The sequence below is a fragment of the Rhipicephalus sanguineus genome, chromosome 8, assembly GCF_013339695.2.
Source record: "Rhipicephalus sanguineus isolate Rsan-2018 chromosome 8, BIME_Rsan_1.4, whole genome shotgun sequence".
Classification (NCBI taxonomy): Eukaryota; Metazoa; Arthropoda; class Arachnida; order Ixodida; family Ixodidae; genus Rhipicephalus; species Rhipicephalus sanguineus.
In genome coordinates, this window is record NC_051183.1 from 167188379 (window position 1) to 167212823 (window position 24445).

Sequence of the window (24445 nt, forward strand, 5' to 3'; positions counted from 1 at the left end):
CTATTGCGGGTCATGTTTCTACGCGTGCGCTGCCGTTATTCTCAATATGCCAATTGCCTCATTTATTAGACGCGTTTCTTCATTCTTATGCCGATAATAAACTGCGCATGCATCGAATTTTGACGTGCACTAACACTCTCAGCACTTTAAAGATAGATTACATGGTGAGCCTCCGGTTAGCGATCTGTTATGTTCTATACTCGGGGACAACTTTCTGTGGCAATGAAGGGAAAGCTACGGGGGCGGAGCGTCTGCACATATAGTGCTACGCGAAGTAGTCCGGTTTGGCGCGCGTCTCGTAACGCCTTGGAAAGTGATGGCTAGCGTTGCATTTCGACGCAAACGCTGCTTAGCGTCTAACGTACGGGCAAAAGGCGCGACTTTTTCAAGCACGCAAAAACGCAAAGTGACCACGTATAAAGTAAAAGAAATACAAATATCTTGCTTGTGTGCGCTGCGTTCCGTCTCAAAAAGCTACATGTAGAAAATTAAGGAGTATTTTATATATCTCACGCAGAAAATACGGACGCAATTGTGGGACTACATTCATTAGCGCTAGGATACGTGCATTGTGGCTATGTAGCTTTCCCTTCATTGCCACAGAAAGTTGTCCCCGAGTATAGCAATCTCTGATCAATGAAGCGATCCGTCTGCCTACGTGGAAGCGGCCGCAGCTGAACAGAACGTTGTACACTATTTTATGTAAGACATGTGGGCGCCGCCACCTTGAGCTGTTAAACAAGTTTCTGCTTATTCTTATGTCTCACGGCGTGAATTGATAAGGCAAAGGAACGTCGAACGCACCGACCCAACCGTTATCATGTGTGTACGTCAGCCGCAGCACAGTTCGTTTATTTGTTGAAGATACCACAGGGCAAGGCTAACAGCCCAATATGCCGGCACCGAACCCATCCGTAAAATAGTCTATACACCACAGCTGTACGGCAGTCAGTGAATATGTCCGCGTGTTTCACTGAACAAAAAAAAAAACACGCACATCCACGAAGTGAATGATGCTGAGTGGGCGAAGCACTGGGGATCGTTCGGTAACCCTGAATCTCCCGTGACATTGCTCATTCGCGTATGTAAATGAGTGACAACGCGTGTGTACAGTCATATAAAATGTTTATTGGCCATAAATATTATGTCGTGTTGAGTTGCGGATTCCATTTTCCCTTTATTACTGGTTTGTGGTCCGTGAAATGGAGAGGTAATGGTTCTTCAATCGGATCTAGCCTGAAGTTGGCAAGGACAAGGTCTATGCACATCCCCCTGGCGGTAGCTCGCTGTATGCGTCGTCGTTGCCTTTCGCGGGCGAGCGCGCGTTCACGGTCCATGGCAGGAAGTGTACGTGTGGTCTGGAACGCGCTTATACATACCAATTTTCACTGCAGCGCCTTATCGTGTATTTCTTTACAGCAAAAGCTGTTATGAGATCATAACAAGGGCCCTTTTGGCGCCGTTGTTGTCCGCCGCCGCCACCGCCACCGCCGCCGGTGTCCGTAACCACTATCGCTCAAAAAAAAAACTAAGTAAGAAAAAAATTACATTATTTCCCGCTAATGGGGACCATGAGGCGGTACGAAGCCGCAGCACTTGCACGATCGCGTTCCGTTGGCGTTCGTTGGGCATGCTACGGACCTCGCGTCGTGCAACGCGAAGAGGAACGCGACGCGCGTCTTGTCTTCCCTCTATCCTGGCGGTTAATTCTCACAGGTCGAGCGGAGAACGCGGTCGACAGGCGGGCGAGAGGGAGGCAGCGTAGGAGAGGAGAGAGAGGGGGAGGGGACGCGCATGCGCTGGCGCTCATGGCGCCGTTGCGCAGGAGAGAATTTCGGCTTGTCTAGCCCGCGTTTCAGAGGAAGGGTGGAGAGGGGGAAGGGAGAGGGGAAGTGGAGAGAAGTAGGGGAGATGGGAAGTGGAGAGGGTATGCGCATGCGGAGTAAGGGTGGTCACGCCGTACACCACCACCACCGGTTTGAACTCCGCTATAAGATGCTTCGCATCGAAAAATTCCAGGATGGAACATTGTTAGAAACTGGGCCCTCTGCGTGTGAGCCAAATATTCTACCTCAGAGCCACGCCGGTGCTTGAAACTGCTTTGCAAAGAGACCGTATACAGGCTTCATGTCAGGAAGGAACCACGTTATCATATGTAATGTAGCGTGGTTAGAGAGTAAAATAACAACCGATCGTCACACAACGCGAATTCTGTAACTAGGCGTCACACAATGCGAATTGCTCAACGAGTGGGTTGTTGAATGCTTCCAAATCCAAACCTTTACAAACATAAGCGTGCGCAGGGTTCCCCTTCAGGGGGGGGGAAGGTTCGTCGCAGCGCCCCCCTCCCTATTATGTCAATGTATGCGGCTGCCTTTGCGCCCCCCTTCTCGCCCCCCCTACAATGTATAGGGCTGACTTTGCGCCCCCCCTTCTCGCCCCCTTGCCCCCCCCCCCCTCCTGCGCACGCCTATGGTTACAAAGGGCTCTGCCATAATGCTTCATCGTTATCAGGCACAGCCTTGCAAAGGGCACATGATGCCTTGCAGGTGTTTAGCAGGTACCACTGAAAGCTTTATTGCTTGAACAGAAAATATATCTAAACTTGACGCTCGACTAATTCCCGCGCATGCGCATCGTAGGCAAGGCAAAAAACCAGAGCAAAAACAAAAACACACCTCCTTCAACCCCCCCTCGCCCCAACGCATGCGCGGGAATTAGTCGAGTGTCAAGTTTAGATATATTTTCTGTTCAAGCAATAAAGCTTTCAGTTGTGAGTAAGCGCTTGTGGTGTTCACTTTCTTGTTTTCGTCTTTTTTTGCGCTACTATTACACCATTATCAAAAAAAAATTGCAGTGGCTGAGCTCGGCTATGCCAGGATATACGTGGCGTTAGCAAAGGTTCAGCTGATTATTTTTAGCTTTCCAGATTGTCTAGGATTATTAGCCTTCTTCTGTTCATTCTTCGTATGCTGAACCGCTTAATTGCCAGGCAACTACTTCGGGATCCGATGAGATAAGCTTCTCGGCTCTTCTACGCCATTGAGCAGCAATTGCGTTCTCCTTCTCCATGGCGTTACCCACCTGCAAACGCCAGTCAGAGGCGCTATCCCGCGGCTCCAGCGCTGTGTCAGACGGCGACTGCACAGCGAAGGCGAATAGCTGCGCGCGCGCTGGCGCCAGTGGGACTACCAAGGCTACGACGTCACTCCTCTCGACTGCGCAGACCAGCAGCGGCGAGTCGCGCGCGGCGGTGGCGGAGAGCGGTGAGCCAGCTGTGTGACTTCACTGAACCTTGCGCATGGGCAGCACGGCTCATCAGGATCCACGCGAAATCGGCTCCGGCTAGGCAAGTGTAGCTAACGCTACAAAATTATAATTTGTGGCGTAGTGGGTACGTTACTAGTGTACTTGTATTGGTACCCGCAAGAGAGTTTATAACGGGCTCTAGAAATGCCGCTCTTGAAGCTTTCGCTGTGACTGTGCGGCGCTTTCCGCGCAGGCCTGGCGTTCTTTTTTTCCCCAGATGTTTTCTTTTTCCCTGCAGCGCCCTGCCGTTTATTTTTTTCACAGATGTTTTTTTTTTCACTTCAGCGCCCCGTTAAGTATTTTTTTTCACAGATGTTTTTTTTGTTGCGGTTCACAAATGTTTGTGTTTTTTGTCGGTTTCGGTTTCGTGGACCGTGTCGGACGCGGACAACGACAAGGTTCTGCCCTAACGAGCTTCACATCTAATATCGGTCATTCCTTTTCTTTCACTCGCTCATTCTTTCTCGGCATAGCGGCGACTATATCTTACTTAGCTTATTGGCTGCCGTAAAAACAACGTTAACGCCGTATCTACTTCCTACTTTCGTTAGCCTATCAGATACGCAATGAATGTACGGAATACCTACGACACATTTCTTCCTCTCGCTTTCGGCAACCACGCCCGGACGTAACATAACGGACTTCTTTAAACGTTCCGCGGCAGTGGCTACTGCATCGTGAGGATAATGTAGCACACCTAAAGACGCCTAACCTGGCCATTAAAGCTATCATAAATTTTGTGCTCACAGGACTTGGTGAGGGAAGACTTCAAGAATCCGAGCCAGAGAAAGCGAGTCCGAGCGGTACCTGCAGCCACTCGCCAGAGCAATCGGAGCCCGGAAGAGGATACGTGTCACCGCCTCTTCTGTAACAAAGACACGAGACGCGGGAGTCACGTGATCAGATCTCGGGCGGACTCCGAGTACAAAGTGAGAGCTCTCAGAGGTGCAGCGTGGTGCTCTGAAAGAACGTAGTCAGTGCGCTCGATTTCGACCAGCTGAACGTGAGGCGCGTCTTCAGAGCGCTCTGCAGCGCTCGGAAACGACCACTCCAATGTGCAATCGAGCGCGATATGAAGGTTATCGCGTGAGCATCGACCAAGAACTACGACTGCGCCATGGCCCAGAATCCTCTTTGGAGGAGAGGAAGGCATCAGGCAAGCTTCACTCACTCTTCTTGCTGTTCCTTAAGCTGCGATCACTCCCGTCTTAGGAAGGCACATTTTCATTTGTTATTTTTTTGTATGACAACGCGATATACTTGTTCAACTTAGTAAGCCGTTCAAACGAAGATGTGCCAAGCACCAGCTTTACCAGATTTTACCCAGGGTTTTTGTTATCGTCCGCAGAGATAAGAGCCAACGAAAAATACACTTGATCGCAAAGAATGGAAAGCTTAAAATAGAGAGAAAGGGTGTAGTTCGTCGCACGGGTGGCTGGTGTAGCATGGAACAGCCAACGATGGCGAGAAGAATGCGTAATCTTGATTTTCACTGTTCCGAAACCTGCCGCAAGGCCCCTGGGACGCTAGGTCGGTCGATGCTCGTGTGATATCCTTCATATCGCGCTCGATTGTACCAACAATCAAATCGTGCCAAAACAACGGCATAATGAAAAATTACACCATCTCCCGCTAAAGGGGACCATGAGGCGATGCGAAGCCCGAGCACTTGCACGATCGCGTTCCATTGGCGTTCGTTGGGCATGCTACTGACCTCGCGTCGTGGAACGCGAAGAGGGACGCTACGCGCGTCGTATCTTCCATCTAGCCTGGCCGTTAATTCTCACAGGGCGAGCGGGGAACGCGGTCGACAGGCGGGCGAGAGGGGGGCAGTGTAGTAGAGGAGAGAGAAGGGGAGGGGACGCGCATGCGCTCGAGCTCATCGCGGCGTTGCGCAGGAGAGAATTTCGGCATGTCTAGCCCGCGTTTCAGAGGAAGAGTGGAAAGGGGAGGGGAGAGGGAAGGGGAGAGGGAAAGCGGGGAGGGGAAGGGGAGAGGGAATGTGGAGAGGGAACGTGGAGAGGGTGACGGGAGAGGGGATGGGGAGAGGGAAAGTGGAGAGGGTATGCGCATGCGCAGTGAGGGTGGTCACGCCGCACACCACCACCACCACCACCACCACCACCGGATTGAGCTCCGCCTTAAGATACTTCGCATCTAAAAATGGGAAGCAGACGGTAAGACTGGAACAAGATGACGGCACACACAGAGCGCTTGTTCTTCTTGTTCGGTCTTCATGTTCCAGCCTTACCGTGCGCGTACCGTTTTCATTATGTCGCTATACCAACTAGCTCGGACCCAGCCTGTGATTCAGTACAAAACAAAAGGCTTCATTATGAGGCACGCTGTGGTGGAAGGTTCCGAATAATACAAGGGCTTCTGGCATTCTGACCTCCTTCGAAAACGCTAGAGCCGCGACCGGGATAAAACCCGTGTCCTTCGGGTCAGCAGCCTAGCACCGTAACCCACTGTACCCCCACGCAAACAGGAGCAATAGTGTAAAAAAAAAAGACAGAAAAAAATTACTGCCTCGATTCGAACCTTCGACGCGACGTTCACGCGCCACACATCATGCCACTGCTTTACCGATTCGGCCACAACGCCAGCCGGGCCAGCAGTGACAGAATTGGTCTTATCATGATACTGCGATGAAAGATGCAAGCCAAAGACACAACTGCGTTGTAGAAAACCTCGATTTGAACGTGTTTTATTCACGCCAAAACATCGTCGCAGGCTCAAATGAAAGCTGTGTCTTCATACTACTTAGATCTCAGGGAACATTGCAGGTTTCCGTCTGGTTTTTTCAGACGGCCCGTTTTTGTCCTGAAAAACAAGGCGAAATTTCGGTGGCTCCCATAGGATCCCATTGTTTAAACTTTACTCGTCGTGGGAACAAAATGTAATGGCCCGACGGCAAAAGTGCTGCATTTGTGAGGTACAGTACAAGTTCTAGAACGTGCCTTCCTGAGAACTTTTGGAAGTTGCGAATCAACGATTTTTGATCGCCGAAGAATGACCCTGTCCCATTGAAAACGGGCGAGCTTCCAGCAGTGGCCGCTTGGAGCGCTGATAATCCAGTGTCGAGCCCGGTGGCACACTTGTCACCGCCGCCAGGCCCCGGAAAGTCTCAAGTTCCAGTGATCGCCGCAGAGGGCGAAAAAATCAACCGTGGCGAGTTCCATCGAGATGCGCGTATAGTGCAACTACTGATTCCTCTTTTAGCGGTCGGATAAATTAGTTTGCAATTTCAGTGTTAGGGGCGCTCAACGCGGCCAATAATTTTCATTTTAAAATGTATCAGAAGATTGTTAGAAGCTAATAAAGCTAATAAAGCTAGTAGGGACCGGCTTTTGTGTTACTTCTAGAGTTAATACAAGAGCTTGATTGTTTGAGGACAAGTATTGAGATTACACTGACGCTCGAAAAGCAGCAGCCCATTGGCATCGATTGGGCTTCCGCCGTTTATTCCATTCAAATTGTGCCGCGGTCGTTCTCTTTGATCGGCGTTACGCAGCTCCGTTTTAAATCAGTTTTTATATAGCAATGCGAGTTTGTGCGCCAAACTTTACATGCCGCTGCCACAAAGTGAACGTGTCTAAAGCCTGCGAATCATGTCAGCTGCGGCGCTTCACCGGCTGCACCAACGTTTATAGATAGTTTATAAGCGTTGGGCTGTACAGCTTCCAGCGTGAAAATTCAATGCCTGGAAGGAGCTCGGACACTACCTACGAAAACGGAATAACTATGCACCATGTGGGCGTGCGCACCGGTGAGTGAAAATGCACTGCTTCGCATTTGAACATAGCTTTATTTTTTTTGCATGCGCTACCTTTTTTGTAATTTCAAAATGTTTTACGACTCGTCCAGCTGATCAGATGCACCGCTTGTGGATTCCAATGACACTTTATAAGATTATTTACTTCGTTCTCACTTTTGCAGAAAATATCTTTACTGCTAAACTTGTAACACAGATCACAGCATAAGTTTTACCTATTTCTGCACAAATGAGTCTTCTGCGATAAATGCTCGTAAATCCAATGCACGGTAGAGCCAAGTGAACTTATAGTATGTATAAGCATTTATACATTTTCGTAAGTTTACAATCACACATATTACATTTGCACATACCATACAGTTTATAGAGTTGGGCAATTAACTAACTTAGTATCCTCTAACTGAGGCTTGGGTCACACACTGTCCACTGAAGGTCACCACTAAAACAAATTCACAAGCAAAGCAATGCTATGTGAACACTATTTTTCTCATCCAGTGTTCTCATATACATTCTTCTCGGACATGAATCGCAAATTCACTCACGCTTCTACCATAGTAATCATTGTTTTTTCCTCCTTCAACCCAACCACAGCCTTCAAGAAACTGCTCATATCAGTATACGCTTGGATGCCTTATCTCTGAACCTACCCCAAGTCAGCAGAGGATGTTCCATTACTGAAAGTAAACTCATGGTCCAAAATCCTCACAAGATATGGTTGTGGACACTTTACTTATTGATCCAATTTTTCTTTCATCATTTCTTTCTTGCTTTTTCTCACGGCTCAATTTTTTTCTTCTCAGAAAACTGGACAAAAGAGAGATCATTGGTTTCCAAGCTACCCACACCAAGTCGTAAGAAGCTCAAGAGTCTCCTCTGCGCCACCAAAGTTTACCAGGCGGACAAATGCAAGCCTTATATTGAAAAGCAGTGATAGTGTACGGTATGTTGACGCAATACAAAATTGTGTGCACAAATTATTGTTTCTTGCTTCATGAATTACTCAGTTTAGAGGAAATGAGCTGGCTTCAAATTTCTTGGATAGTGCATGTGATGGGGTACACATACTGTAATTTAATCTACATGTCAAACTTTGCACAGAGTATCACATCTAACTTGGTAGCAAGTGTGCAAGTAGAAGTGCACATTTAGCAACACTTCTTTTTCACACTGAGTATAGATTGCTGTAATTGTGAAGGCTGTTGCAAAGCAATGGCAGGGAAAGCTACAGTAGTGCTGAAACAAAAAGTTATGTGTACCACTTGCTTGTAGCGAGTGACATTGTGAAGGTTCTAAAATAGGAAGCTCTGTGAAAACACTCGTGCCTTCATTAAACGAGACACATCGTGTAGTGGTTACATTGAGAGTTGTTCCCGGGTCGCTACTCTGAAATAAATAACATTTGATGATTGGAGTAGGAGAATGAACGCATGTGCATAAGGACATTTTGGTCAATGTTCTATGAAACAGGCTGTTGAATTTGTAAAGCATTTGAAAAATTAGTTTTTAGTTTTATTCAATCAACTTTGTCAATACCTTAATGGTATGATATGTCCAATAAAACCGACTGGTGGGCTAGTTGGTACTGCATTTCTTATGTTTCAGCGCAAGGAGACACGAACACGAGCAAGAAGGGACGAGGGCACGGCGCTACTAACAACTGACGTTTATTGCTCACGATAACAGAATAAATACTGTCACGTGGTCGTGACGTCGACGAAGACAGCAGTCGGCCTTTGCAGTGTGAAACTGTTTATTTAGCCGAACTTGTGGCCGGAAAATGAGAACTAGAACTACAGCAATACACGCTGTACAATGATAGCGGCGAACAGGGCGTCGTCCGTCGATCAACTGACAAGCGGTGAAGCGCGTCGGCATTTAAACATGTGCCGTCGAATATTCCAGCGTTATCGCTGGCTGTCGTGCAAATTCTAGAATAAGCTCCAGTGTGCGCGTCTTGCGCGCAATTTTAACAAAACGATCTACAATGATCGCGAAGCTTCTCGAACTATGAGGCGCGGTTCGCGCTGAGCGTTGCTGACAGTCTTTGTGGCCGAAAACCGAATACAGCAAAAGTGATAAACAAACGCACGTGGTAAGGCCCCCCTCTGAAAAAGCATCGTCCTGATGCTTAAAACAGAACACGGGGAGGGGGGGGCAATACATGCAACAATAAATAACAAGAATAAAGCAACAAAGTACAATATACAATAAGCACAAGCAAGAAAGTACAATAATAAACCAAAATGACAGTCCTCAATTTCTCTAATGCGCGTAATATGGTTTGAGGCGCACGACATGGACGACTTCAGGTCGTGCACGGCGCCGCTGAGAGTTCGTAATGCAGTCAGGGACAACCGCGTAGTCGAGGGCGCCGAGGCGTCGAAGTACCCTGTACGGTCCGAAGTATCGTCGAAGAAGCTTCTCACTAAGTCGCCGTCGGCGTATTGGCGTCCATACCCATACACGGTCACCGGGTTGGTATTCCATGTGGCGTCGTCGAAGGTTGTAGCGGCGGCTGTCAGTCGTCTGCTGGTTCTTGATCCGTAGGCGGGCGAGCTGTCGTGCTTCTTCGGCGCGCTGTAGGTAGGTGGTCACGTCGATGTTTTCCTCGTCGGTCACGTTTGGTAACATGGCGTCGAGCGTCGTTGCCGGACTCCGTCCGTAGACCAACTTGTATAGCGTCATCTGTGTCGTTTCTTGTACGGCCGTGTTGTACGCGAAGGTCACGTACGGAAGGATGGCGTCCCATGCCTTGTGTTCGACGTCGACGTACATGGCCAGCACGTCGGCGATGGTCTTATTTAGACGTTCGGTGAGGCCATTGGTCTGTGGGTGGTAGGCGGTGGTGCGGCGGTGGCTCGTCTCGCTTTATTTGAAGATCGCCTGAGTTAAGTCCGCAGTAAAGGCGGTACCTCTGTCTGTGATGAGGACCACTGGGGCGCCATGACGCAAGACGATGTTCTCCACGAAGAACTTGGCTACCTCGGCGGCACTGCCTTTGGGCAAGGCCTTTGTCTCGACGTAGCGGGTGAGGTAGTCAGTTGCTACGACGATCCACTTGTTGCCGGAAGTCGACGTCGGGAACGGCCCCAGTAGGTCCATCCCGATTTGCTGGAACGGCCGGTGAGGTGGTTCGATTGGCTGCAGAAGTCCCGCTGGCCTAGTCGGCGGTGTCTTCCGTCGCTGGCAATCTCGGCAAGTCTTAACGTAGTGGGCGACGTCGGCAGCAACGCGTGGCCAGTAGTATCTTTCCTGTATTCTGGCGAGCGTGCGGGAAACACCGAGGTGTCCAGCCGTCGGGTCGTCGTGTAGGGCCTGGAGGACGTCTGGTCGCAATGATGAGGGTACGACGAGAAGGTAGTCGGTTTGAAGGGGCGAGAAGTTCTTCTTCAGGAGAACGCCGTTCTGTAAGAAAAACGACGGCAGTCCTCGCTTGAATACCTTCGGAACAACGGCGGTCTTGCACTCGAGGTACTCAATAAGGCCCCCCAGTTCCACGTCGGCCCGTTGCCTTCCGGCGAAGTCGTCGGCACTTATAGTTCCGAGGAAGCAGTCATCGTCGTCGTCTTGTGGCGGCGCGTCGACGGGGGCACGAGACAGGCAGTCGGCGTCAGAGTGTTTTCGTCCGGACTTGTACACGACGGTAATATCGAATTCTTGAACCCTCAGACTCCATCGTGCGAGACGACCTGAAGGGTCCTTCAAGTTAGCTAGCCAACATAAGGCGTGATGGTCACTGACAACTTTGAAGGGCCTGCCATAGAGGTAGGGGCGAAACTTTGACGTGGCCCAGATGATGGCAAGGCATTCCTTTTTTGTTGTGGAATAGTTTCGTTTCTGCCTTGGATAGTGACCGGCTAGCATAACTGATAACCCTTTCAAGCCCGTCAGTCTTTTGCACAAGGACGGCACCGAGTCCTACGCTGCTTGCGTCGATGTGTATTTCCGTATCGGCGCAATCGTCGAAATGCGCAAGTATGGGTGGCGTCTGCAGGCGTCGTTTAAGTTCTTGAAAGGCTCGCACTTGCGCCGTTTCCCACCTGAATTCCACGTTATTCTTCGTGAGAAGCGTCAGTGGTTCGGCGATACGTGAAAAGTTTTTGACGAAGCGCCTGTAATAGGCGCATAAGCCGAGAAATTGGCGCACGGCCTTCTTGTCGGTGGGTGGCGCGAAGTCGGTGATGGCAACTGTTTTCCGCGGGTCTGGGCGCACTCCAGACTTGCTGATCACATGACCCAGAAACAAGAGCTCGTCGTACGCGAATCGGCACTTTTCTGGCTTCAGGGTCAGTCCAGAGGCCTTGATTGCTTGAAGTACTGCCTCAAGCCGCCGGAGATGCTCGTCGAAGGTCGAGGAAAACACGGCGGCGTTGTCCAAATACACAAGGCACGTCTGCCACTTCAATCCGGCCAGTACGGTGTCCATGACACGTTGGAACGTCGCAGGTGCCGAGCAAAGACCGAAAGGCATGATCTTGAACTCAAAGAGGCCGTCGGGTGTTATAAAGGCAGTCTTTTCTCGGTCTCTCTCGTCGACTTCGATTTGCCAGTAGCCGGTCTTGAGGTTCATCGACGAAATGTACGTCGCGTTGTGAAGTGGATACGGGGTGTCGTCTATTCGTGGGAGGGGGTACACGTCCTTCTTCGTGACTTTGTTCAGGCGCCGATAATCAACGCAGAACCGCAGTGTCCCGTCCTTCTTCTTCACTAACACCACGGGTGACGCCCACGGACTCTTGGACGGCTGGATGATGTTGTCGCGTAGCATCTCGTCGACTTGTTTCTTTATCGCGTCGCGCTCTCGAGTAGAAACTCTGTAAGGGCTCTGACGGAGTGGTCGAGAATTTTCTTCTGTTATACTGCGGTGCTTTGTCGGACCCGCGATGACGACAAGAAACAGTCCTTGTATTGCAGGAGCAGGGCTTTGAGCTGGTCTTGCTTGGCCTTCGGAAGGCTCGGGTTGACGTCAAAATCCGGTTCGGGACCTCTATTCGTCGAAGCAGGTTCGGCAGCATCGAAGAGGGCGAAAGCATCGCTGGCGGCTAAACATTCGCCGATGTAGGCAACCGTCGTACCAATGTTGAGGTGCCTATATTCGTGGCTGAAGTTTGTCAGCACTACCTTTGCTTTACCGTCACGCCGCTCGGCTATACCTCGTGCGACGCAAATTTGACGGTTCAGGAGTAGGTGCTGATCGCCCTCGATGACGCCTTCAAGGTTCGCAGGTTTTTCGGTGCCGACGGAAATAACGACGCTGGAGCGCGGCGGAATGGTCACCTGCTCTTCTATCACATTCAATGCATGGTTGCCTGGCATCGCGTGGGGCGGGAGCGCTTTGTTTGAGGTCAGTGTTATCGTCTCAGACCTCAGGTCGATGACGGCGCCGTGGTCACTTAGGAAGTCCATTCCAAGTATCACATCCCTGGAGCAGTTTTGTAGGATTACAAAGCTCGCAGGATAAGTCCGGTTATTGATAGTAATTCGCGCAGCGCAGACACCAATCGGCGTTATCAGATGGCCTCCAGCGGTCCGGATCTCGGGGCCTTCCCAAGCAGTCCTAACTTTCTTGAACTGTGCAGCGAACGGCCCACTGATGACGGAATAGTCGGCTCCAGTATCGACGAGAGCGGTGACGTTGTGGCCGTCGATCAGAACGTCGAGGTCGCTAGTCCGCCGTCTTGCGTTGCGGTTACGTCGCGGCGTCGGGTCACGGCTACGTTGGTTTGCACCGCTGCTTCCGCGTTGCGTCGTCAGGTCTGCTTCCGGTCGCAAAGTTTCGTCTTCAGGACGTCGTTGGGCGTGCGGCGGGGGCTCGGAACTTCGTCGCGGCGTCGTCGTCGACGGCGGAGGATCTTCAGCATTTCGTCGTTCAGCAACCGCACCTCCATCGGTTGCTGCCCTTAGTTTTCCGGATACGGGCTAGGCGACCGGCCCCGGTTTGGGCCAGTGTACTGCCGGCGGTGCGGTGACATGTAACGGCCGGGCGACGGGGAGCGGGAAGGTCGTCGTTCTTGCCACTGTGTTCCGGTGAGGTAGTCGTTGATGTCGCGAGGCCGTCCGCCTGGCTGCGGGCGCGGTGCGTTGACGGCGAATCCGCGTAGCCCCATCTGACGGTACTGGCAGCGGCGGTACGTGTGGCCGGTCTCCCCGCAGTGGTAGCAGAGCGGGCGGTTGTCAGGGGCGCGCCAGACATCGGTCTTCCTCGGGGTGTAGCGCTGGCCGACAGGTGGGCGGTAGGGCGTCGGTGGCGGCGGCGGCGTCTGGCCGACAGGTGGACGGTAGGGCGTCGGTGGCGGCGGCGGCGTCTGGCGACGGTATTGCGGCGGTGTGTCGTCTTGGCGTGGGCGTGGAAGAGGAGCATGACGGCGGGATGCAGCAGCATAGCTCATAGCTTGCGGCTGCGGCTCTACTAGCTGAGGCGCACCGAGTGAATGCTGGATCTCCTGGCGCACGGCGTCGGCGATGGAATCTACTTGAGATTGCGACGAAGGTAGAAGTTTTCGCAGCTCCTCTTGCACGATTGTTCGAATCGTCTCACGCAGGTCGGCGGATTCTAGCGCTTGAACGTCGGCGTAGCTTGTGGCCGAGACGCTGTGGTTGTATTGCCGTGTTCGCATCTCAAGCGTTTTCTCGATTGTTGTTGCTTCGGAGACAAATTCTTGGACGGTATTCGGCGGATTCCTCATAAGGCCAGCGAAGAGCTGTTCCTTTACTCCCCGCATGAGGAAACGAACCTTCTTTTCTTCAGGCATGTTGGGGTCAGCGTGGCGGAACAGCCGGGTCATTTCTTCCGCGAAGATGGTCACGTTTTCGTTCGGGAGCTGAACCCGTGTCTCCAGCAAGGTTGCGGCCCTTTCCTTTCGGACGACGCTCGTGAACGTCTCCAAAAAAGCATTGCGAAAGAGATCCCAGGTTCGAAGCGTGGACTCCCGGTTCTCGAGCCATGTCCTTGCTGCTTCTTCCAAGTAGAAGTACACGTGACGCAGCTTGTTATCGGCGTTCCAGTTGTTAAATGTTGCGACCCTTTCGAACGTCTCCAGCCAGGTTTCGGGGTCTTCACATGGCGAACCACGAAATGTCGGCGGCTCCCTTGGCGGCTGCATCACTATCGCGGCAGGGTTCGCTGCGGCCGTCATCGTGCCTGTTGTCCTTGACGCCGTGGCTTTTGTCTTGTCCGGTAGAGTCCGTATTGGGGGGGTAGTCCTTTCTGCCGGTGGCTGGTTCGAGGATCCTGGTTGTCCTTAGAGTCGTTATCTTCGCGGCTTGGGCTTGGGTCAGCGCTCCGCGGTGGCGTCCGGATCATGAAGCAGCACCTCTACCAGATGTCACGTGGTCGTGACGTCGACGAAGACAGCAGTCGGGCTTTGCAGGGTGAAACTGTTTATTTGGCCGAACTTGTGGCCGGAAAATGAGAACTAGAACTACAGCAATACACGCTGTACAATGATAGCGGTGAACAGGGCGTCGTCCGTCGATCAACTGACAAGCGGTGAAGCGCGTCGGCCGGCCCTTCTAAACAGTGACGGGTTTTACAGTCCCTGTTTAATTACTTGTCAAACATTGGTCTAGTAGGAAAGCTTTACCGATTGCATGATTATTTCATACAGCAAAGGCTTCACTTACCTGACACACTCGTTGTAAATATTTCTATCAGGTTCACTTGCGCATTTCATTTTTTTATATTCTTTCTTTTTATTATTATTTCCTTCCCTCTCTTCTTTAGTCTGTCAATCCCCTTCCCACTCCCTACACAGAGTAGCATGCCAGCGGTTATATAATGACGCCGGCAAAAATCTGTTTTTCCAATAAAGAGTCTCTCTCTCTCTCTCTCATTTAAACATGTGCCGTCGAATATTCCAGCGTTATCGCTGGCTGTCGTGCAAATTCTAGAATAAGCTCGAGTGTGCGCGTCTTGCGCGCAATCTTAACAAAACGATCTACAATGATCGCGAGGCTTCTCGAACTATGAGGCGCGGTTCGCGCTGAGCGTTGTTGACAGTCTTTGTGGCCGAAAACCGAATACAACAAAAGCGATAATGAAACGCACGTGGCAATACCGAGCGCAAGAAAGAGGGGAACACGTGTCAACATCACCTTCATACCAACAAACTGCTTAACGGCCACAGCACCACCGCTACCGCGACAGGAATGCTATCTCTTTTTGAGTTAGCGAAATAGACGGGCAGCTTACACAATCTTTGTTTTTGTTAATCTCGAAAGCCTCTACATTCTCCCTGGTCATCTGGTCTGAACTACTCGCGATCACTTTGGTTTCGTTAAAAATGGGCTTACAGCCACAACGCATGCAATGTGCTGCCAGATGACCAGTCGTCGCCAGTTTGGTTACATTGTAAGAATGTTCTCTTAGGCGGTCATTCAGGCATCTGGCCGTCTGCCCAACGTACTCTTTCCCACATGACAAGGTGATAGAGTAAGCAACACCTTCTGCGCATGGCACAAACTGATCGCGATGCTTCTTGCTGCAGTTATAACGCTTCTGCGTCGAATTATTCACACGTGCGCACAAACCAGAAAGTTTTAATGGGGCGGAAAAAACAACATCCACACCAACTCTTTTGCCAATCTTTTTTAGATTGTGGCTCAGGTTATGCATATTAGGCACCACAACGACTTTTTTTCTGGGGGTCTGCGAAGTGACCTCACGATTTCCAGTATTGCATTTCTTTAACATGCTGCCAGCCACCGCCGTAAGCACCTGCATAGGGTAGCCAGCTGCGCAGAGGCGCGAAACTTGGTTGTCAAAACTTTCCTGCGTGCGATGTCCACACGTTTTTAGGAGAGCATTTCTAAAACACAGATTGATGATGCCCCGTTTGACTAATTTCGAATGCGCAGATGCGTACGGTAGGAGGGAATTCTTTCCTCGGGGCTCGTAGCACCAACACGTGTGACTGTCTAAAATATGAAGGGTGAGGTCTAAGAATCTAATGCGTCCATTGACTGGCTCTTCACAAGTTATTACAAAAGGTTCCAGGCATTCGCGGAAAACCGAGCAAATGGTCGATGTAGCAAGCGCTACGGATTCACTGTCACACTGTACGAACACCAGTCATCGACGTATCGAAAAACCTTAGCAACCATCGTTGCTTCCAAGCGAGTCCCCAGAACCCTGTCGTAGTGCGCGAGATAGAGGTCGCTTAAAAAGGGGGCGAGACAGGAACCAATACAAACGCCTTCTCTCTGCAAAAACGTTTGGCCACCGTAATCGGCGAACGTGGAAGACAAATAAAACTTTAAAAGCTCTAAAAACTGGCTAGTGGATAGACCGAGTTCGTTCTGGAAGCTCACAGTGCCGTGGTTGTCAATAGCGTCTTCCACGCACAGAAAAAGTTCCTTATGAGGTAAAGAATAAAACAGATCTTTAATGTCCAGAGAGAAGACAGAAAAGTTTGCATGAGTGTTCTGTTTTAAAAAATCAATCACATTGTCAGAGCTGCTAATCATGAAAGGGTCGTCAACGGTTAAAACATTGAGTTTTGCCTGTAGAAACCGGGCAACTGTTTCCTGCCAACAGCCCTTCTCTGAAATAATTACACGGAACGGGCAATCCTCTTTATGTGTCTTTGCAGAAAAAAACATCCGCAAACACAGACCCTTGGTCTTGTCCAGATCGCAACAAACTGTTTCTAGATCAAGACTCCTACACAACCTACGCGCCTCTCTCTTGACTTTTTCAGGGCATACGTCGTTTCGTCTTACAAAGACAGAACTTATCGCGGCTAATGCCTTAGAATTATAGCTCCTTTTTCAAGCACAGTAAAACCGCCGTCTTTATCGGCAGGAACTAAAAACAAGGAGTTGTTCCTGAGGTATGTAACAGTGCCGTTCAAGTCGAACCTACCGACAGGCGCAGCTGCTTGAAAGGACAGCTGCGCCAGTCGGTACGTCTCAGCCAATAATAGCTCACAGCCGGCAACACTGGGCCGAGATTGCGGCTCGCATAGCCGCCGTAAACCAATATCGGCCCGACGTTGTGTGCTCCCTGGGCTATGTGACAGGAGTATTCAGCGCCGCTCGTAGTCACGACGGTGAGCGTGGAACGTGTTTTTAACGCGAGAGCGTTAAAAACACGTTTCACAGAAATTCGGTGTCGGCGTCGTTGGTTGTCAGCGAAATATCATCATCTTTTCTTGACTGCAAATTCGAGCAAGATGTAAATAAAATAAAAAATCACACCATCTCCCGCTAAAGGCGACCATGAGGCGATGCGAAGCAGTGTTTCGGCATGTAGAGCCCGCGTTTCAGAGGTGGAGTGGTGAGGGGAAAGGGGAGAGGGGAAGTGGAGAGGGGGAGGGGAGATGAGAGGGGGAAAGGGGGAGGAAAGAGGGGGGTGAAGGGGAGGAGAGATAGGAGGGGAAGTGGAGAGGCTGTGAAATAGGGAAATGAGAGGGGGAAAGGGAAGGGGAGAGGTGATGTGGAGAGGGAAATGAGAAAGAGGGAATGGGGCGGGGAAGTGGAGAAGGTTTGCGCATGCGCAGTAAGGGTGGTCACGCCGCACACCACCACCACCGGATTGAACTCCGCCATAAGATGCTTCACATCTAAAATAAAAATCTTCAGTTTGAGTGAGATCTGAACCCAGACCTTCTGCGTGGAAAGCAGGTGTTCTACAACAGACCGACGCTGTTCCTTCAAACTACTTCGGAAATAAAAACACTATTCGAATGCCATTTAGTGGAAGTTGTCTTCTCGACGCACGTAATATTGCGTGGCAGAAGCGTCGAATTGCGCCAGGTGTCAAAACATGTGAACTGCGCTTCGAGTGGGTGTTTTAAAGGCCCACCCATTACAAAGCGCTCAGAAATATTTAGTCATATTCAGCTGCAAAAAAAAAATTACACCATCGCCCTCTAAAGGGAACCCGGTGTGCATGCGAAGCAGCGGGGAGATGGTTAGCTTGAGCGGGAGATGGTGTAACTTTTTTTTCTTGCGTTCTCGAGCCTCTGCCTTCCTCTGGTTTAGAATCAGCACTGTCTTCCAGTCTCCATCCAGCTCTCGCTGCGTGGAAATACCGGCGTCCGAGGTATTCGACTCCCACAAAGTCGCAAGATCATGTGCGTCTGCCTCTCTGCAGTTCATTCCATTGGTGTCGTCGTGGGATTCTTCAGCGTAGGGTGCCTTGATGCGCGTTTTGTTGCGCGTTTACACATCGAGGCACACTACTTCAGCGAGGGAAGGAGAGCACGAGCGCCCCGCGTCTAGACAGCGCCGGTCTAGAGCCACAGAAGCAGAGGCGGCCATCGGCCGCTCGTGCCACGTCAAGGCGCCGGAGGCGTCGCTGCTGCCATGGTCCCTCAATGCTTTTACTGGTCATGAAACTCCCGCGTAACTCAATGGGAGAGCTTCATATACCACCCGCACTTTCCGTGCCGCGGCGCTGGCGTTGCTGGAAGGGGGACTGAGGAAGCCGGCTGCTGCTGGCCGCCATTAGCGGAGTGTGGGCGCGTAGTGGCGCTGTTTGTGCTGGTTGCGCCCTTTTTTTCTTTTTGTGGTCACCTCGCCGTGACAGCGATGCCCAACACCTGCCGTGTGCCGGGCTGTCGCTCGGGATACAAGGACACCGTCGAAAAAGTCTTCCTGTTCTGTTTACCAGCCGACGCAGAACAACGCGACAGGTGGAAACGTGCAATTCCGTGACAGGAGACTGTCGGATTTTCGTTTGACTCCAAGTACGTTCACGTGTGTGAAAAACATTTCGATGCAAGTGACATTCTACGTGCGGACGTGTGCACAGTGAATGGAAACATCGTTTCGCTGCCTCGAGATCGACCAAGACTGGTGGAAGACGCCATGCCTAGAATTATGTATGTAGTGTGTTTCAGTGTGTTTGGAGTTATATGTGAAGTGTGGTGTTCGGAGTGCGTGCGTTTGCTATCTGGATAATGATAGAAACTATAAAGTGATGCCATGGGCCAAATTGAATATTTTGTTTTACTTTGATAGCGCTGTTTGCTGGTGCTGTCGCTTGGTCTAGAAACTTTCAAGAAAGGTTCAAAAAGACTAATGCAGTTTTATGTGTAATTGATCAGTTTAAGCTGAATAACTGGGTTGATGAAAGCTCCGGGTAGATTTCGATTTTTGCTAGTGTTTACATAGAAAGAACAGGGTGGCTAACTGGAACGCCAACTTAGAACTCGTGGTCATTGCGACAGTATATGGGAATGGATAAAAAAAAAAGGAGCCGCGTATATTGGAACTCGGCAGTGTTATGAAATCTGCATGCGTAAAATCAAAACCTTTCACTTAAAAATCGCACATAGTGCCTATATCAAGCAAAAGCAGCTCACAGCAGTTCCACCTCATGATTTTTTTAAATCTTCAAAATCAAAAGCGCAAGTCATGACAGCAAAGAAAAAAAAAGAAAAACAACACGAGCATTCCTCTCCGTTCTGTGATATCTTAATCTGCGCTTTTGATTTTTGAAGCTATGTTTCGCTAACGATATCCATCAAGATGTACTTCAAAGCTATTAATGCCAAGTTAGCCTCAAAAAAGGCGTGTTTATTGGCACGGGAACTTTTCTTTGCAGCTTCGTGATGCCCTATAGAATAAAGTGACAATTAGTACGAAAATGAGCGTTACTTGCAGCCAGAGCACGGCTACTCCGCAACCTCTAGCGCAAAATATGTTAACCTGTTAGTCATCTAGAGCCAGTCACAGTTTTCGGTTTAAGCACGAAAGGGACTATGCGGGAATCGGAGAAATCTAGGAACGTCACGAACACACGCATCACTTGACAGACGCCCTCAGTCAAAAAGCCAGCAGTCAATGACTTGGGCAATTTCACAACACGCGTCATGTACTACATTGACAATACTAATCAATGATATGATTTGATAGTGAGACCACGGAGAAGAAAAGTATCTGAAGAAATGTATTTGATAGCAAACGCTTGCGCGAACGCGCAACTGCCCTACCAAGCGCGGGAGATCAATGCCCTTCTGCTTACGGTGGCGCCTTTGGTGGCCACTTTTGTCCCTATATGAAACTTTCGCGGGAGTTTCATGACCAGTAAAAAGTATTGAGGGACCATGCTGCTGCCTACTCGTCGCAGGAGAGAATGAGGAGCGCGAGAGGGTAAGTGGAGAGGAGGTATATGTGGAGAGGGTTATGGCATGCGCAGTAAGGGTGGTCACACCGCACACCACCCTACCACCACCGGATTGAACTCCGCCAAAAGGCGCTTCGCATCTAAAACATCAACAACGTGAGCAGCTGCGTAGGTTCGCGTGTTGTCTTACGGATGCATAGTGGGCCCATCGCTGATTTGCAAGAGGAAGAATTGTGGCGTAGTGGGCATTTAATAACTGTACTTGCAGTAGGCATTCTAGGATAGTTTGAAACGGCCAATGTTACGCCCACAGTCGTTCGTTTTCTTAAGGCAAGGTTGAGGCACGGCCGCTACATAAAAATTTTATGTAGCGGCCGTGGTTGAGGCATGCACCGCAAACCGAAGAAGGGCTGGCAAATGAAATGCGATGTGCACGGGGCCCGATTGCACTGTCGCGTTCTACTATTGAAGGCGAAGCTCAAGCGTCCTCGAAGTCTTTTTTTTTTGCCAGCTGACGTCACGTAGCACTTAATCATTTACCGAGCAGCGTTCGTATACTACCTAAAGTAATCAAGTCTGCCGATATAGCATAGGGTGCGTGGTGTAAGAGACGCTTGTTAGGGCAGCAAGCAAGAGGACGCAACTGGTACGGCGCACAAACATGAATTCTGACATAAAAAGTGCACAGACAATGCATACAAAGTACAGGTAGAGAATGAACATGCAAAGCTTCTTGAGAAATAAGTTCAAAGAAACAACAAGCTCATAAGTTTGGGCTGGACGCAGTGGTCGTGGCTGCAATTCTGCGCTTCTTGGACTAGAAGGGCCAGGCGGGTTGTCGCAGGTTTGTCTGCGTCCGCTGGGCGCCGTGTCAGAAGACGTGTCGTTGTCGAAGTCCCCCGGGATTTGATGCTGAACGAGCTGTCACCGACAATGTTGGCCTCGCGAACGTTGATGTCTGACCAGGCCAACGTGTCTTCTCCGCTCCAGCTTCTGGCTCCGTCTGCCTGGCCAACGTGGCATGTTCCTTTTTTTTTTCTCGCGCGCCACGTGAGCACAAGCAGGGACGCGTCCTTCTATAATGGGCGAGCCGCTCTTATTCTAGTGCGCGTGCTTACACGATGTCGAGGCCGCTACGTGGTCTTCTCAGTGGTGTCGAGGAACTTCATCACAACATATGGCCACGCCTTACCCCAGACATCGCTCGCTACGTGAGGACAGCCAGCGATGCAAGACACCGCCGGAAAAGGCAGCAGGATTTCTTCAGCCAATCGATACACCTCGCCGAACCTTCGAACAGATCGGGATGGACTTGCTGGGGCCATTTCCGACGTCAACGTGCGGCCACAAGTGGATCGTCGTAGCCATGGATATCTCGCCAGCTACGCTGAAACCGGGGCCCTGCCCAAAGGTAGTGTGCCAGGGTAGCGAAGTTCGTCGTCGAGAACATCCTACTGCGCCACAGAGACCCCGGAGTCCTTATCACAGACAGGGGTGCGGCTTTTACGGTATACCTAACGCAAGCGATCTTGAAATACATCCAGACAGCTCAACGAAGGGCAACTGCCTACCAACCGCAGACGAATGGCCTCACGGATCGTCTGAATAAAACCCTCCCCGACATATTGGCAAGGTACTCCGACGTAGATTAGAAGACCTGGGACGACATCCTTCCGTACGTAACTTTGCTTACATACGGCACTGCAAGTAACTGCGAAAAGAACCATTAAAAGAAATAAAAACCAGCGACACGAAAATGTGTCTGCATGGGTGCACGAACCATCCGAAACACGCGAAAAGTGCTTGACGTCCCGAAAATGGGCTAATTTCATTGCACAGAAGGCCTATGTGAATTCTTTCTGGGTGGAACGAAGGTATTTGTAAACTTGTAGCGTAACTTCCATAGAAGCCCATGTATCATGTAGTTGGCGACTCTTTGCTACCGTCGCCACCTACGTATCGCGGGGACAACTAACAGCAAGGAAGAAATAAAAAATAAAATATGACTACACATTTTGTGAGTTCAGCTTCTCTGAACTGTCACGCCAGTAAACAACACTTAAGCAAATAAATAACCTACGGAAGATACGCACGAAGCCACCGCACAAAAGTGAGCGATGCCTCGTTGATCCGAGAATGCGCCCAACTAGAGTGTACTTGAATAGGGGAGTGCTCAGAACGAGCTTCGAGTGCCCCGCCACGGTGGTCTAGTGGTTATGGCGCTCGAATGCTCACCCGAAGGTCGCGGGATCGAATCCCGGCCGCGGTGGCTGCATTTTCGATGGAGGCGAAAATGTTTGAGGCCCGTGTACTTAGATTTAGGTGCACGTTAAAGAACCCCAGGTGGTCAAAATTTCCGGAGCCCTCCACTACGGCGTCTCTCATAATCATATCGTGGTTTTGGGACGTTAAACCCCAGATATTATTAGAACGAGCTTCGAAAAGTGAAGTCCAAACAGGGTCAATCCGCTTGCGGCGCTGCGATCGGTAGTCTGCAATGTGTCGTCGTTTAAGAGTTTCGCGTGGCTCCGCCGAAGTGGTACAGGGGTAGAATGCCCGCTTCCCACTCAAAAGGTCCGAGTTCGAATCGCAGCTGTAGATCCAGAAGCACACGTTGTTGGGCTAGTCGGTTCATGTTCTTTCAGAAGCCACGGAAGTGGCTATTTCGCGCAAAGAAAACACAAGGGGAGGGTTAAGGGGAGCGCAAACTTTCGACTGTTTATTCCAAATTTACTGCAGTAGTATATATATATATATATATATATATATATATATATATATATATATATATATATATATATATGCAAACGCATGCGCAGAAAGCGAGGCAAACAACGAACAGATAACGCTTTGTGCAATGCAATACATAGGTATAGACATGCGCAAAAGGGCAGGCTCACAACAATCGGATACCATCTTAAACACAATCTGCGATGCAAGAACGTGCTCTCTGCCTGCGAAAGGAACAATGAAGTGTCACTAATGCATAATAAACCTCGTGCTTTTCCCACAAGTGTGAGCCGTATCTGCATAAAATTAAGATTCTTGGGAGAAGCAGGGACAGCACTGCTCGGGAGCTGTTGGAAGCTTTTCACACTAAAGCACGAGGTTTATTATGCATTAGTGACACTCCATTGTTCCTTTCGCAGGCAGAGAGCACGTTCTTGCATCGCAGGTTGTGATTAAGATGGCATCCGATTGTTGTGAGCCTGCCCTTTTGCGCATGTCTATACCTATGTATTGCATTGCACAAAACGTTATCTGTTCGATGTATGCCTCGCTTTCTGCGCATGCGTTTGCATATATATATATATATATATATATATATATATATATATATATATATATATATATATATATATATATATATATATATATATATATATATATATATATACTACTGCTGTAAATTTGGAATAAACAGTCGAAAGTTTGCGCTCCCCTTAACCCTCCCCTTGTGTTTTCTTTGCGCGAAATAGCCACTTCCGCGGCTTCTGAAAGAGCAGCTGTAGATGGTGGGTTTCTATTCTTAGTGTCACCTTTTATAGCTGTATTGGTTTTCCTTTGATTCCTAAAACTAGCTCCAGTAGCTACGTGTTGCTTCAAGAAGTAATGCGAACTTTGAAGTAAAATAAAAAAAAAATTTGACAGTGAGCGTAGTTATTTTGCAGCGCCACCACCCAGGATTCAACAAAAACGTAAAGTATGGCATCCGAGATCTTTGCGAATACGAGACTCGAGACGAGATTTCACATTTTACGCTACTTTTGTAGCAATACGTAGCAACAGAAGTTAGTTCTAAGAAAGAAAGGAAAACCAATACAGCCATGAAACGTGACATTAAGAATAAGAACCCACTATCTACATTGCTTAGGTACACTTGACAGTGGCGCAAAATACATTTTGTGAAAAAGGGGCGTAGAGAAAAGAAGAAAGTGAAGCGCCACTATCTACAGCAGCGATTCTAACCCGCACATTTTGAGTGGGAAGCGGGCATTCTACTCCTGCACCACTTTGGTGAAGCCGCTTGCTACTCTTAGACGACACATTGCAGACTACCGATCGCAGCGTCACAAGCGGATTGGTCCTGTTTCGGCTTCACTTTCTGTACATTGGTGCTGCGGCCATTCCGAGCATCGCGATAGTATTTCAGAGATACTTTTGAGTATCTATGTTTATATATCGAGATACACTTGAAAAATGTATTTGTATCTCAGTAGTGAAATATTTTTACGATGTATTGATTGTACCGCGATACTATGCCTGACACGGGTATCTCGTTACTTTTA

At 49.7% G+C, this 24445-nt stretch overlaps 1 protein-coding gene across 1 annotated transcript in view; it reads right to left on the minus strand.

Moving 5' to 3' along the window:
* LOC125759519 (uncharacterized) overlaps positions 1-24445 on the minus strand; it is a 73340-nt gene that overhangs the window by 14852 nt on the left and 34043 nt on the right. Inside the window, 2 exon segments of the mRNA XM_049418390.1 lie at positions 15614-16153; positions 16156-16847. Of these exon segments, the coding sequence (XP_049274347.1) occupies positions 15614-16153; positions 16156-16847 (1232 nt within the window).